Source organism: Solanum stenotomum, chromosome 5, assembly GCF_019186545.1.
Source record: "Solanum stenotomum isolate F172 chromosome 5, ASM1918654v1, whole genome shotgun sequence".
NCBI lineage: Eukaryota > Viridiplantae > Streptophyta > Magnoliopsida > Solanales > Solanaceae > Solanum > Solanum stenotomum.
This window is the reverse complement of record NC_064286.1, coordinates 29,267,284-29,281,229: the sequence shown is the minus strand read 5'-3', so window position 1 is coordinate 29,281,229 and position 13,946 is coordinate 29,267,284. Positions and strand designations below refer to the sequence as shown.

The 13,946-nt window shown below is 36.6% G+C and overlaps 1 protein-coding gene across 1 annotated transcript; it reads right to left on the bottom strand.

The window, feature by feature from the left end:
- Positions 1–6,865: 6,865 nt before the first annotated feature.
- On the bottom strand, positions 6,866–13,343 carry LOC125865209 (uncharacterized). The gene is made up of 13 exons (XM_049545415.1): positions 13,176–13,343; positions 13,014–13,083; positions 12,196–12,392; positions 11,777–11,852; positions 11,575–11,658; positions 11,410–11,489; positions 11,197–11,294; positions 9,023–9,063; positions 8,846–8,905; positions 8,700–8,750; positions 8,451–8,609; positions 7,881–8,013; positions 6,866–7,194 (listed from the first exon to the last, which is right to left on the bottom strand). The coding sequence occupies exons 1-13, from the start codon at positions 13,328–13,330 to the stop codon at positions 7,028–7,030; spliced, it is 1,371 nt and encodes a 456-aa protein (XP_049401372.1). The 5' UTR covers positions 13,331–13,343; the 3' UTR covers positions 6,866–7,027.
- Between the last annotated feature and the right edge of the window lie 603 nt (positions 13,344–13,946).

The window sequence follows — 13,946 nt, the reverse complement described above, 5'->3', positions numbered from 1 at the left end:
AGATTGATGTTTCCATCCAGACTTTCTTGTTATCTCCTCTTCAAGATCAGCAACATATTTATCTTCTTCAGGCTCTTTGTTCTGTGAGTCTCCCTCTTGAACTGCACCAGAGGGACCATGTTCCTCTGTGGGTTCTGCATTGTTTCCTTCCTTTGAAACCTATTCATTGCGAGGAGTTTGGATTACCCTATCTTGTTGACCCTTCATCAGTTCCTCCAATTCAATGTCTTTATTATGTTCAGCTTCGTTCTTATCATCAGATTCATCAAATATCACATGCATACTTTCTTCAACACACAAAGTTCTTTTATTGAAAACTTTGTATGCCTTGCTGGTAGAGGAATACCCAACAAACACCCCTTCATCACTCCTGGCATCAAACTTGCCAAGATCATCCTTTCCATTGTTCAACATAAAGCATTTGCAACCAAAGGGCTTTAGATGAGCAATTGAAGGTTTCATGTAATTCAACAACTCATACGGGGTTTTCTTGATTACTGACCCGATGAGACATCTGTTTGTAACATAGTTGTGTTGACTTCTCCTGCCCAAAAGTTCATTGCAAGTCCTGAGCCAATCAACACAGTTCTAGAAATATCCATCAAGGTCCTGTTCTTCCTCTCCACAACCCCATTTTGCTGAGGAGTTCGTGGTGCAGAGAAGTTGTGATGAATTCTACTTTCAGCACAAATGCCTTCAATTTGATTATTTTCAAACTTTGTACCATGGTCTGATATAATGCTTGCAATTTTGCAGTTGACCTTCAGTTGAATTGCTTTGGAAAAAATGATCAGTAATCCAGCTGTCTCTTCCTTCGTCTGCAAAAACATGTTCTAGGTAAACCTTGAGAAATCATCAACAATTACCAAAATGTACTTCTTGCCTCTTTTGCTTTGAATTCTAACAGGTCCACATAGATCCATGTGGAGAAGTTCTAGTTGTCTGGTTGTGCTTACACCTTTCTTGGTCTTGAAAGATGATCTCGTTTACTTCCCCCTTACACAGGCATCACAAACTTTGTTGTCAGAAAACTTCAGCTTAGGCAATCCGTGGACCAGGTCCTCTGCAACAAGCTTGTTCAGCAATGACGAGCTCACATGTCCCAATCATCTATGCCATAGATTTGCATTGTCAGTCTAAGCACTTAGACATGTGAGATTGTCCCCTTCTATTGAGTCAAGATCTGTAACATTCATATTTTTGACTCTTTTGGCAAACATAACAACTTTGTTAGTTACATAGTTAGTAACTAGGCACCTGTCAGACAAGAATTTAACTTCATTTCCCTTATCGCATATTTGAGATACACTTAACAAATTGTATTTCAAACCATTCACATAATGAATATTGTCTATGGAATGTTCTGCTGATCTTCCTATTTTCCCAATTCCGAGAATGAAACCCTTTTTACCATCACCAAATGATACACCACCACCCTGGTAGGCTTCCAAAGAGATGAATTTTTTAGTGTCTCCAGTCATATGGTTTGAGTATCCACTGTCCATGTACCAGCACTGACTGCTTTCTCTCGTTGCACAAGAACCACTTATTAGACTTAGGAACCCATTTGAGATGGAGTTCCCAAAAACTGTCAAAAGGTTTAATAAGAAACCTTCAATCCATGGGGGCAAAGTATTCTTGCTAACATGGTAGCTAGGACCAGGTACCTTTTTCTTTTCTACATTTCTCTTTCTTGACTTGAGGAAGTTCTCCTGGCTTTCTTTTACTCTTTTTAGAGACTCACATTTTTTCTTCAGATGACCATTTCTTCCACAATGGGTACACAAGATTGTCAGAGACATAGACATATTTACTGTGAGGATTGTAGGGAGGTTCTATCTGTCAACAACCTAAGCCATTTTTATTGTTGAACTTCTGATTAGATAAGTTTGAAAGGATCTTAGACGAATCAGTCCATTTCAGGGAATGGTTCAGTTCTTCTTTGATCTTACTTAGGTCCTTCATTAATTGAGAATTCTTTTCAAGAGAGGCAGCTAAGTTAGACTCAGATGCATTTAACTTCTCTTCTAATTCGACCTCAAAGCTATTGAGTTTTCATTTCCCACCCTCAGAGGTACTAGGTCCCTCGTTAGGCTGCAAACTCTCAATTTCTAGAATACTTATCCTAACACTTATTTCAGACATTTGAGAGTTAAGGGCTGTGTCTTCATCCCCACACAGACTCAGTTTTTCACTTATCAACACATTCTCAGTGATTAATTCATCTACTGAGTCAATTAGCACTGCAACAAGTTTTCTCAATCTTTTAATGGATAAAATATCTAGGTCACTTTTGAGATAAAAAAGGGTTACCTCATCTTGGTTCTCTTCGTCGTCCGATTTTTCCATCAGTGAGAAAATGGAGTTGAAAACGGTTTTATCATCTTTGACAGCCATCATCGAGACATTTTCATGGCTGTCTTCTTCTTCCTCAGATTCGCTGGAGCCATTTCCCCAGACTGCAAAGGCTTTCTTCACTACTTGATTAGCGTGAGCCTGTCTTTTAGCACAGTCTGGGACCTGGTCTCTTCTACGAGGTTTGAAGTCTTGAGTTTCCTGCTTCTGGCTTTGACAGTCCCTCATGAAATGTCCAGGCTTCCCACATTTGTGGCAAAGATCATTTGCATTTGCTACTCTATTGTAGACCCTTTCTTCTGGAAACCTCTATGCTTTTTGATTATCTTCTGGAACCTTCTAGTAAGGTATGCCATCTTATCCTCCTCATTTGACCCATCATCTAGAGACATCTTCAAAGCTACTAATTTCTCCTTCTTTCCTTCCTTCACAGTTGCCCCTGTTGCCTGTTCAATTCGTAGGTTTAAAGGTTTCCAATTAAATCATCCATGGTGAGTACCTTCAAATCTCTGACTTCAATGATAACATTCATTTTGCTCTCCCATGACTTGGGAAGTACTCTGAGAATTTTTCGAGCTTGTTTGATTGGGTGAATAGGCTCACCAAGACATCTTAGTTCGTTGGTAATGGAAGTGAACCTTGTATGCATCTCGTGGATGGTTTAACTTTCCTTCATACTGAAAATTCTCATATTGAGTCGTTAGCATATCTACCTTGGACTCTTTTGCTTGGGTCGTTCTTTCATGAGCTATTTTGAGATAGTCCCATATTTCTTTGGCCGTCTCGCACGCAGAGATTCTATTGTACTCATTTGGACCAATCCCACATACTAGCAGCTTCTTTGCTTTATAGTTTTTTTCTATCTTTTTCCTGTCAGCTTCATTGTATTCCCTTCTGGTTTTGGGAATCACTTTGGTGAGTTCTCCTTCCACTACATCTTTGGTGGGAATGTATGATCCACAAGAATAACATCCCACATCTCAGTATCTTCAACATTGATGTAGTCATGCATGCGCGTCTTCCACTATCCATAAAAAAATACCTGTTGAATCGAGGTGGTCTAGTGGTGGACTGACCTTCTTCCAGGCTTGGTGGAGCAGCCATTTCTTCAGGATCTTTTCTTTTCTTGGTGTTACCCAAATAGAAAAGTCAAGCTCTGATACCACTTGTTGAAATGTATGCATCCACTAGCTACGATAGGACCAAGCCCTTAACAGAATAATGATAAACAAAAGAAGATACTGAAAGAAAAGATAGCACACACAACTTTACATGGAAACCTCCTTGCTCAAGGGAGTAAAATCACACTTGCATTGCCTACTATTCTAACCCTCACTGATTAATATAGACTTTTAACGTAAGACACAAAGTTTCCCTCAACTAAGTTCTTATAGTGATTCACACAAGTTTTGAAATGTTTCTAACACAAGTGAAACGAATCCTACAATGTAAGCACAAATACAAGCAATCAAAATAACAGCAGGTTCAAGAAGCAAATCGTTAGTCTATGAGGTCCCTTGTTGTTTTGTTGAAGCTTGAATGTTCTCTCTTTGAATGAATGATCTAATTTGTTGTTTGTGATGTTGAATATATCAATCATAAAGAAGTATTAACCGTTGGACAAACAACCTCGTCCATTCTGATTGGTATGGTACTCTGACGACCTTACCAACCTCTAACGCAACAGTTTTCCAACTGTATAGCACATGGACCTGGACAAGCACACTCTGCAGAGGACCGGGTCCCTGCATTTGTGAGGAAATCATCAAAACATCTGGGAACAATAATACTTATCAACATTTAAAAGAGAGAAACTTTGATTTCTAAATAAGTTTATGAGTTCAGAGATATTTCAGAGCATTACCCCCTTTAAGAAAATCTATTGAGTAATTAGCTCAAATTGAGAAATAGTAATGTTTTATACATTTGAGCATGAGTTATATATTATTAGGAGTAGTATTGAGCACCGATATGGAGATGAGTTCAGACAACTTACATTCATCATAAACCATGTAGCCAACATAGGTAATGGGTTTACTTTTTAGACAATTCCTTATTGCTTTTAAGCATAGCTTAGTGGATCCACTTAGGTGAGGTGTTCTATTCCCCGGCAAGGTATAGGAAAGTTCTAGCAGTGTGGGCGAGACGATGCATCATCACATATCTCATAATGATGGTTGTCTGTTAGAGAACCTCCCAAATAAGACTAAAGAGTATCTTATTATATTTTTATATATCATTGAGTTTATATCATTTGTTTTATGATGATTAAACATTGCATCTCTTATTATTGCTATTATATTGGAGTTGAGTTGAGGTGAATTTGTCTTCCAGTCTTATCATTTCAGTTGTCTATGCTTTTAGTTTTTCCCTTATATGCTTATACATTCAATGTGTTGACGTCATTCGGCCTACATTTTTTCATGAAAGATACAGGCGCTCAGGGTCATCAAAAGGCGCTTCGTTGATACCATTGCATTCAAGCTATCTTTGGTGAGCCTCCTTGCTTTCCGGAGGGCTTCACACTTATTTCTTGCTTTTGTTAGGTTGTCGTGGATTCTGTCCCGACATCTATTTTAGTATTAGAGGTTTCATAGATAGTTAGATATTGAGGACTCTGTTGTTATTTCCTCTTCCTGTTGAGATGTTTTAAGATCTTGAGACAATTGATTTTATAACTTCATAAGTATTTCCAGATGTTCATTTTAGTTGAGTTTGATTTAGACTATAAGTTTAATAATGCAATTGAAGATCCTATTTCTATTTGAGTAAGTCTTCCACTAAATAGTCAGTCAGGCCAATGGTTCGCTTAGGTAACAACGATGGTCAAAATGTTGACAAAGGTCGTTTCGTCAAAATATTGACGAAAGTCAACATTTAACAAAGAAACACAAACAAAATGCCAAAAGCTAGACACTCAACCCGATAGCTTCGGAACTTAACCAACGGTTATGCTAAAACGCCTATTCGCACCAACTCCAACCGAAGCCTCAAAACCCGAACCGATCCACATACTAGACCAAAAACACCCTTTCGAAAATGATGAAACTAACGGAATTCCGATCCAATGCCAAAATATCTATATGTCGATGACTAAAGTCAACTCTTTCAATCTTAAAGCCTCCAAACTCAAAAACTAGCACCAAATACAACCAAACACCTCGGGAAGCATACCATCAAACCCAACATCACACCTAAGCCATAAGGAAGCTACACGAAGGGACAAAATGGTAAAAACATGTGAAACGCATAAATAACCCACGAGGATCATTACGGGATAGCTCAGTGATAGAAAGACTCCATGAAGAGTCAGTGCCTGTGTGTTTGTAGGTTTGATTCTTTCTCACCGCAAGTAGTTATGTTATTTTTCAAAAAGCTTTAATTAAGTAATGTCTCGCCCTTAAAATAATGATAATTCATTACTTTCTAAATTTATTAATTAAGTAATTAAAATTGTTGATGAATTTGTTATTTTTGAATTGTAATTTATTAAAATAATTCTTCATTAGTAACGCCAAATGAATGTGTTTTCTTTTTTTACTTATTTTTACTTTTCATTAAAAATTTAAATAAAACGTAAAAGTAATGCTACTACTTTAGCAAAATTGAAAGAGAAAATGGTACATAAGGAAATTGAAAAAAGATTCATTTGAGTCTACTTTATGTCTCGTTGCTTTTGTTACCATTGCCAAAGGCCGGTGAAAACTTTAAACTTAAAATTTTGATATTTTAAAATTTTTGGAGCATTCTCCAACAAAAAAAGTCAATCACTAATATGACATAGTTTGACATAAAAAAAAATTGGCGCATCCACTTTTCAAAAAAAAAAAAATTACTTATGACTTGGATATTCTTCGTGAAATTTCTGATTACGCCACTCACGGTGAATATACCTTTCAAGTTAGGGCTGTTCAAAATCGAACCGAAACCGATAATTGTAACCGAACTTTTTTTTATTGGTTTATCAATAATGGATTATTGGTTTAGCGGTTTAGATAACGGTTTTGATTTTTTTGGTTATCGGGTTATCGGTTCTTAACGGATTAACCGATAACTCGATAATAAATTAAATAATTATATTTATACCATTTTGTATCTAAAGTCTTTGACTTAGAGTTTGGTTTCCTACTTTTATTTGTGGTTTTCTCAAACTCTTGGTTATTCTACAATATAAAAATCTTTGCTTTTGAACAAGATGTAACTTGTAAACTCATGTGCACAATTTTCATTTGGTTTGTCACCTTGTTTCTAAGTGATTTTCAATGTATTTCTTTGGTGTCAAATTTTAACGGTTAAACCGATAACCGAACCTATAATGATCAATAACCGATAAACCAAGATCTTAATAGTTCTATAACAGTTTAGCATCTCTACAAATCAATAACCAATAAGTCAAATCAATAAACTTCAAAACCCGAACCGACCGATATGCAACTCTATTTCAAGTATATCTCTAGTTGAATAAACAATTTAAACTTGAATTCGGGACTAATTGGCCACCATAAAATATTGTTTTCTTAATACTATAATAACGATGACTACTCAGAAGTACACCAGTGAAAATATAGCTCAAACTTGAATTCAGCTCTAATTGGCCATACTCTGTCTTATGCACCAGNCCCCCCCCCCCCCCCCCCCCCCCCGAATTTATTGCACGTTTACTCCTTGAAAGCTATGCCAAGAAGGGTTCTCTCAGTGTCTTAGGATTGGGTGTGTGAAACCTTATGAAGAATGCGACTACGACTCCAATTAAAGCAGAAATCCCTGGAATGAAACCTAGAGAAAATCGTGTAACGGAGAAACAAGGATATGTTAGATCACAGGGAAGAGGATCTGCACCTGCATTATTCAGAACAAAGCTCAAGTTAATTTATCGTTAACCTGAATCAAACTTGACAGACATTCGAAAAAGACTCATTAAGTTTAACAAAGAAGAACAATGTCTTCCAGAGTATGTAATGACAACATTTTTCCTTTGTTGATAGCAAATCATTGAACAAAATTTGGAAAGGGAAATATTTTTACAAGGATTTTGATACGTTATCACTTTCAATGATCAATGAACTTATAATGCTTAAGTTATTAGGTAAGTTTTGCAAATTAGTATAGATTCTCTTTAGCATAATCAAAGAAAGAATTCAAGAAATGACATAAGGAAAATGCGTAATACATAAATATATCATTTAACTTGACATCGCTTGCATCTATGCCTTCCAATTTTGGGTGTGCATAAGTAAACACTTAAACTTGTTTAAAATTGAATAACTAGATGCACGTGCTCTACATGTAGGACGCCACATAAGATGCAAATTGTCACATTGGACAACAAGTAGGACATATGTATCTACTTGATCAACTCTCTACAAGTTTGCATATCTACTTGTACATACCCAAAGTTGGAGTGTATATATAGATGCTAGATGATGCCAAGTTAAAGAGACGCATATATATTATGCCTAAGAAAACTGTTGTTTTTAAGACGTGCATGGACATAGTAGACGGAGAGAGGGGAACCAGATTCTTACTCTCATAAGACTCAAGAAAGTACAAAAACACTCCACATAAAACTTTGTCAATAAAGCCCAATGATCCATAAACAAAAGCAGATCCATCAAGATCTTTATCAACTAGCTCGCTTTCCATTCCTATTGCTGTTACCTGTCATCAAAATGAAAAACTTCTATCATATAGCAACACACATATATGACATATGAACCGGTTTGCTTATCAACTCATAGTTACTTTGCAGCAACAAGCGACGAACGCATTGATGTCTGATACTCTGCAATTGATTCACGACAAGTTTCATTTTTCTAGGAACTAAAGCATATAAAAGTCTGTTTACTAATACAATTGCTCCTTTATTGTCTATTTTCTAGTTTTCATTAAAAGAAAAAGAGATTCAGAATGATACATCACAATTATGAAATGTCTGATTAATTGCCTAAACCAAGCTGGATAATTGTTGATAGAAATTATACCAACAGATTTTTGTTTGCAATCTAAGCATGTGATATTTTAACATGCAATAAACAGGTAACTGTACATACCGACTAATCAATCTAGAATTTTTTTTTTAAAAAAACCTCACTTACCATCATCAACGCGTTTGCTATGCCAATAAGTATGGACAAGACATACATAAAAGCATGCATGTTTATTGGGAGGAAAATTACTACAGCTCCACAAAATAGCCAAAGGAGACCCCCAGCGGAAAAGAAGGCCTTCAACCGTTCACCACTCCATTTGAGCTCCTACAAGCAAATAGCAATCAAAATAGTTTATGCATGAACAGAAAAAGTGAGTCTGGGAGAATTAAATATGAACTGAATGGTGAAGAGAACCTGCAGGAGGACAGACGCAACGAAGCTTGATAAGTAGATGATGGCAGGAATCTATTAACATGAATAAGATTGATTAGTTAGAATAAATTGAAATTTTTTCCTCAAAAGAAGAGCACCTTATTTAAATTTGATGGTAAGGCCCATACCAAGGCTTTTGAAGATGGGCTCATCCGTAGATCATTGATAACATAAACAGCTAAGAAGGTCTGAACCAAAAAAAGAAAAAAAATACACATACTTAAAATTAGGTGACCCGAGCAATGCAATACTGCGTATTTGAGAGTTGAAAACTAAAACAAACAAAAGATGAGGTTTATACTGACCTGAGAGACATTAGTCACAACTCGAGTTAACATGTAACAAACTCAATTTTCAACACAAACACTGATATATATATTGTTATTACGGAATACAAGTTACAACGTATAATACCCACAACAAAGTAACAACACACTAATTATAGATAGATAACATAGAAGATGGTAACTAGAAGGGGATGAGATTCTAGACCATAGAAAGGAGATGAGAGGATCAGAAAGCCAAAGCTTCACATAATTTTCATAAACCTATTTTGCTCTCCCAAGTCTCTATTTATCAACCCGGATCCCACACATAGCCTTTTAATTCGGCTTTGGGCTGCTTTGTCAATACTGGTCTAGGCCCATTCATAACAATACCTTCAGCCCCAATAAGAACCTTGTCCTCAAGGTTCAAGTAGTACCAATTTGATTATCATTGTGAGGATTCTCATTGGAGCTATTAAGGAAGCTATACATGCTAACAACAGCAAGTTAGAAGCAGGTGTAGGCAATTCTCTTACAACTTTACCGATGAGCAGTACATTGCTCCAAATTATCACAGGGCGATTCCAACCTTCCGCTTTTAGGAGATAAAGTGACTCAAAGAACATAATCTCAACATTGTAGATATGTGATATAACACTCATTAGCAACTTTGTATGCCCTTTTGGTGCAATATAACCCTTTGTTACTATGTATTCCTTGTTAGCTAAAGGAATCAGAAAGCTAGTTGTATCCCTATGAAGAGACATGTCAAAGACCCAAGCTACACAATTTCTTGAATTGGCCTCCTTATTTTGAGACACCAATGGTGTATCCATATTCTTAGTGTCATTAATCGCAATGAGTTCCTTGAAATCATCCATAACCATGCGTGAATAATTGTTTGCAGCGCCAAGAATTACGGGGAGCAAACTAGAACCAGGATCAAATGGAAAGTTGAACCCGAAATGATCAGGTGGAAATCGATACAATGATAATGGGAGGTTAGCATGACCGAATTCCTTGAAGTAATCAAATATAGATCTTCCCATAAGTTGGGTGCGACTAAAAATCGAAGGCAAACAAGGGAGTGCAAGACAATTATTATCAAACATGATAAGCTCACCGTACTCTCCCTTAAATGCAGATACTGTTTGAAAATTTTCATCAAACATATGGGATGCCAGATTTGTTGAATTAGTTATCTCTGAATGTTCGACTTCCATGTCAATTTTCTTATCGGGCATTTCAGCGAACACTTTGCAGGCATAGCCGTTTGGGTTGTTCTTCAAGTCATATTTGGAGTCCAACATGGGACCTAAAGTCTCAATATTAACCAACGATGGACTAATCGCCTGAGAGTACTCCACTGTCCTATGATTCTTGTTTCTGGGAATGGGTAAGAACTCGCGTTGTTTATCCCTAGTACGGGAGCGAAAACGAATCAGCAATTTGTCCACAAAATGGTCCCAGCCAGCCAGTTGTTTGTTGCAAAACAACCATTGATACCATTCCAAAGCTTCACCGTTGAGATAAAAGGATGCCAAGGTTAGATTGTACGTTTTTGCGATTCCGTAAAAATCAAAATAGCGTTCAGCTTGGAAAATCCACGCCTCTGGATTTTCACCACGAAATCTACCTAGTTCCACCGGAGCTGGCCTATGATGGAGTGTGGGGGCTTCAAGAGTGTCTTTCCCGTGATGAGGACGAGCAACCTCCATTGTTGGATCTCGAATGTGAGGCCCTGCCGGAACGAACTTTCCGGTAACCTCCTGTAACATATGGCGAATGTCTGCAATATCTTTGGAAAATGACTCTTTCGCCTCCTTAATGGATTCATTGATGAGAGCCTTGAGTCTTTGGTCCTCCATGAGAAACCTCTGGATGAAAGCACCAATGTAACAAACTCAATTTTCAACACAAACACTGATATATATATATTGTTATTACGGAATACAAGTTACAACGTATAATACCCACAACAAAGTAACAACACACTAATTATAGATAGATAACATAGAAGAGGGTAACTAGAAGGGGATGAGATTCTAGACCATAGAAAGGAGATGAGAGGATCAGAAAGCCAAAGCTTCACATAATTTTCATAAACCTATTTTGCTCTCCCAAGTCTCTATTTATCAACCCGGATCCCACACATAGCCTTTTAATTCGGCTTTGGGCTGCTTTGTCAATACTGGTCTAGGCCCATTCATAACATAACACATAGATGCTAAGTACTTGGTAATATAGGACTTTCTTCAACCAGTATTTCCACGAAGCTGTAGCACGTTTCCCATTAGATTCTTGTTTTAATCTGCACAAAATACTGCAACATTAACTGTCTGCTCAAGCAATAACGAGTTAATAGTTAGATAAATTAAACACAAACATATAATACTACCAAATGGGATTGGAAAAATGTAGCAAACCTCGGTTCTTTAGTTCCAAGCTGAAATATAATCACGAAGACTGCTCCAATGAAAATCGAAATATAAGCCATCAATTGGTACTGCATGTACTATTTCTTTAGTCAAAATTTAATCCAATTGTAAAAACTTGAAAAAATAGATGAGCATTTGATTAAAATTAAGTACCTGATTCTTAATGTCAACCTGTGAACTAGAAGTTTCCTTATTGAAGACGAAAAATGCGATCACATATAAGATTAGGCTTGCAATCTTGACCAATATTTTTGAGGGAAATGGTAAAAGAGGAAAAAAGGGATTAGTATACCAAGTATCACAAAGAAAATATCGGTATCAGTAAATGAAACTGATCGTATATAAAATATCCAACCATTGTAAAAGCATTGCGACAGCTAACACAGGCTACTCTGCTTGTTGGGTTTAGTGTGACTCCATTCACCATTGACCTGCAATAAACATTTAGCCATGAGTCCTTGTCCTAGATTTTTTCGCATAGATAAAAGTGGACATATCAAGTAATAGAGCTAAGAGTATGTGCGTCACTGCGTGACAGAATACAAAAGTTTTTCTTATTTTCTAGCTCATGATAAAAAAAGAGATGGAAAAAAAACCCCCATAGAAAGCTCTTGAAGATCGAAATGATAGTTAAAGTTTTTAGTTCTAGTCTTAGAAACATATAGTTAGAAAGAGAGGCAAATGGATGAGAAATCATATAGCATTCCATACTACGCCAGCCATTTGTACAACAAAGATTGTAACACGTTGAAGTGGATAAGCTGAGGAGATTACATGTGTGATATCTGAGTGCAAGACCATCCACTGCAGAAAATCACTGCAGATATGCAGTAACCAGCGGTTTGAACGACAGGTGAATCAGATCCAAGAATTTTGCAAGGGAGGCAACCACCGAAGAGTGATGTAAACGATAGAGCAACTAACAGGCATCCCATGCTATGCCATATTTTGAAATGACCAAACCTGTCTATCTGCAGCATAAAGGGAAAGTAAAAAGGCTGCAGGGTTAAATGCTCACTACTAAAATATCACTATTTTCCCGCTGAAGTTTTCCATTGAAAAATGTTCAGAGGCTATTTCCACAAATATTTTGATCGAATCGGTAAGGAAAGACAAAATGTTAATATTTTCATACGGAAAAATTAGGAAGTTTCCCACTATGCATTTTAAGAATGAGCTGGTTCGGTGAGAAATCAGTCGGAAAATTATGTTAAATAGCACAAATTTCTCACTTATCCCCCAACTTATTTTTCTTGAGCAGTAAAAGAAAATGAATTAGTTATAGATCAAATGAGAAAAATATGTTCTGTATATTTAATTAAGTACATAAGTGACTTTCAAAATGGTGGGCTATAATACTGTTGAGCAGGTTAGAAACAGATAATGTACGTATCTGCAGTTCTGCACTAACATGAACAAGCTAAGTTTAACTAATTCTAGCACGGGATGTTAAGCTTAACACAATGTTTCCTTAAGACAGAGACATAAAAGGCAGTAGTTATTCTTCATGAATAGCTGTAGCACATACCGCAAAGCATATATAAGAATAATTCTGTATAGGAAACATGGAAAATCAAATGGAATATATATACCAGTTCACCAGCTATTATGGTCGTAAATGCATCAGCAAACTGACCAGTAAGTGTGACTGTTGCGGCATTGCTGTGAATTAAAGAGGCTTAATTAACAGATGAATCTCAAAAAATAGGGGAGGAAAGACACATATTGACTGAGTTAACAAATAAAGTAGGAACCTTGGGGACAATCCAATATCTGTCAAGTAGAGCAAGAGATATGTATACCAACAGGAAGATGTTATATCATTCAGCATGTGTCCCACACCATAAGTAAACACAGAACACCTTCCTAGGGATTTTGGTTCATCATCAACCATTTCATTCACCATCATGTCCTACTTATTTGAAGCCTGCATGCACCAAACATTACATGTCACTTCATCATGAATTTTAATTCAACAAGTTTGGTTTACAATATAAACATATATGACTTTTACTTGGCCAAACAATAGATTGTGTTTGCACTAAAATGTTTCTTGAGTAACATGCATAAATTTAATTAAGTTGTGTATTCTTCTAGTAAATTATCACATTTATTTTGGGGAAAGATTGCACTTGTTCTTTCCCTTTTATGCATTATTATGTTTTCAAGTAAAGAGTGATCCAGTGGCGGAGGCAGGAATTCTATCAAGGGGGTTCAAATAAAAAAAATGTTGTTGCCTTTTATGCATTATTATGTTTTCAAGTAAAGAGTGATCCAGTGGCGGAGGCAGGAATTCTATCAAGGGGGTTCAAATAAAAAAATGTTGTTGCCTGGAATCGAACCTGTGACCCAAAGCTCACATAGGCGAAATCCTGACCCCCATAAACCATTGAGCTACTCCTTTGACATATGCTCAGGGGGTTCAATTTTAAATATATACACGTACACAAAAAAATTGATCTTATATATATAGTGTAATTTTTTTTTCGAAGAGGGTCGGATGACCCCCTTGGACACACTATAGA

Coding starts and splice junctions, on each gene's coding strand:
- LOC125865209 (XM_049545415.1), bottom strand. CDS start 13,330: ATGATGGTGAATGAAATGGTTGATGATGAACCAAAATCCCTAGGAAGG. Junction 11,490..11,574: donor AGGTTGACATTAAGAATCAG/GTACTTAATTTT, acceptor TAGTACATGCAG/TACCAATTGATGGCTTATAT. Junction 8,014..8,450: donor TAGCAAACGCGTTGATGATG/GTAAGTGAGGTT, acceptor TTTTGATGACAG/GTAACAGCAATAGGAATGGA.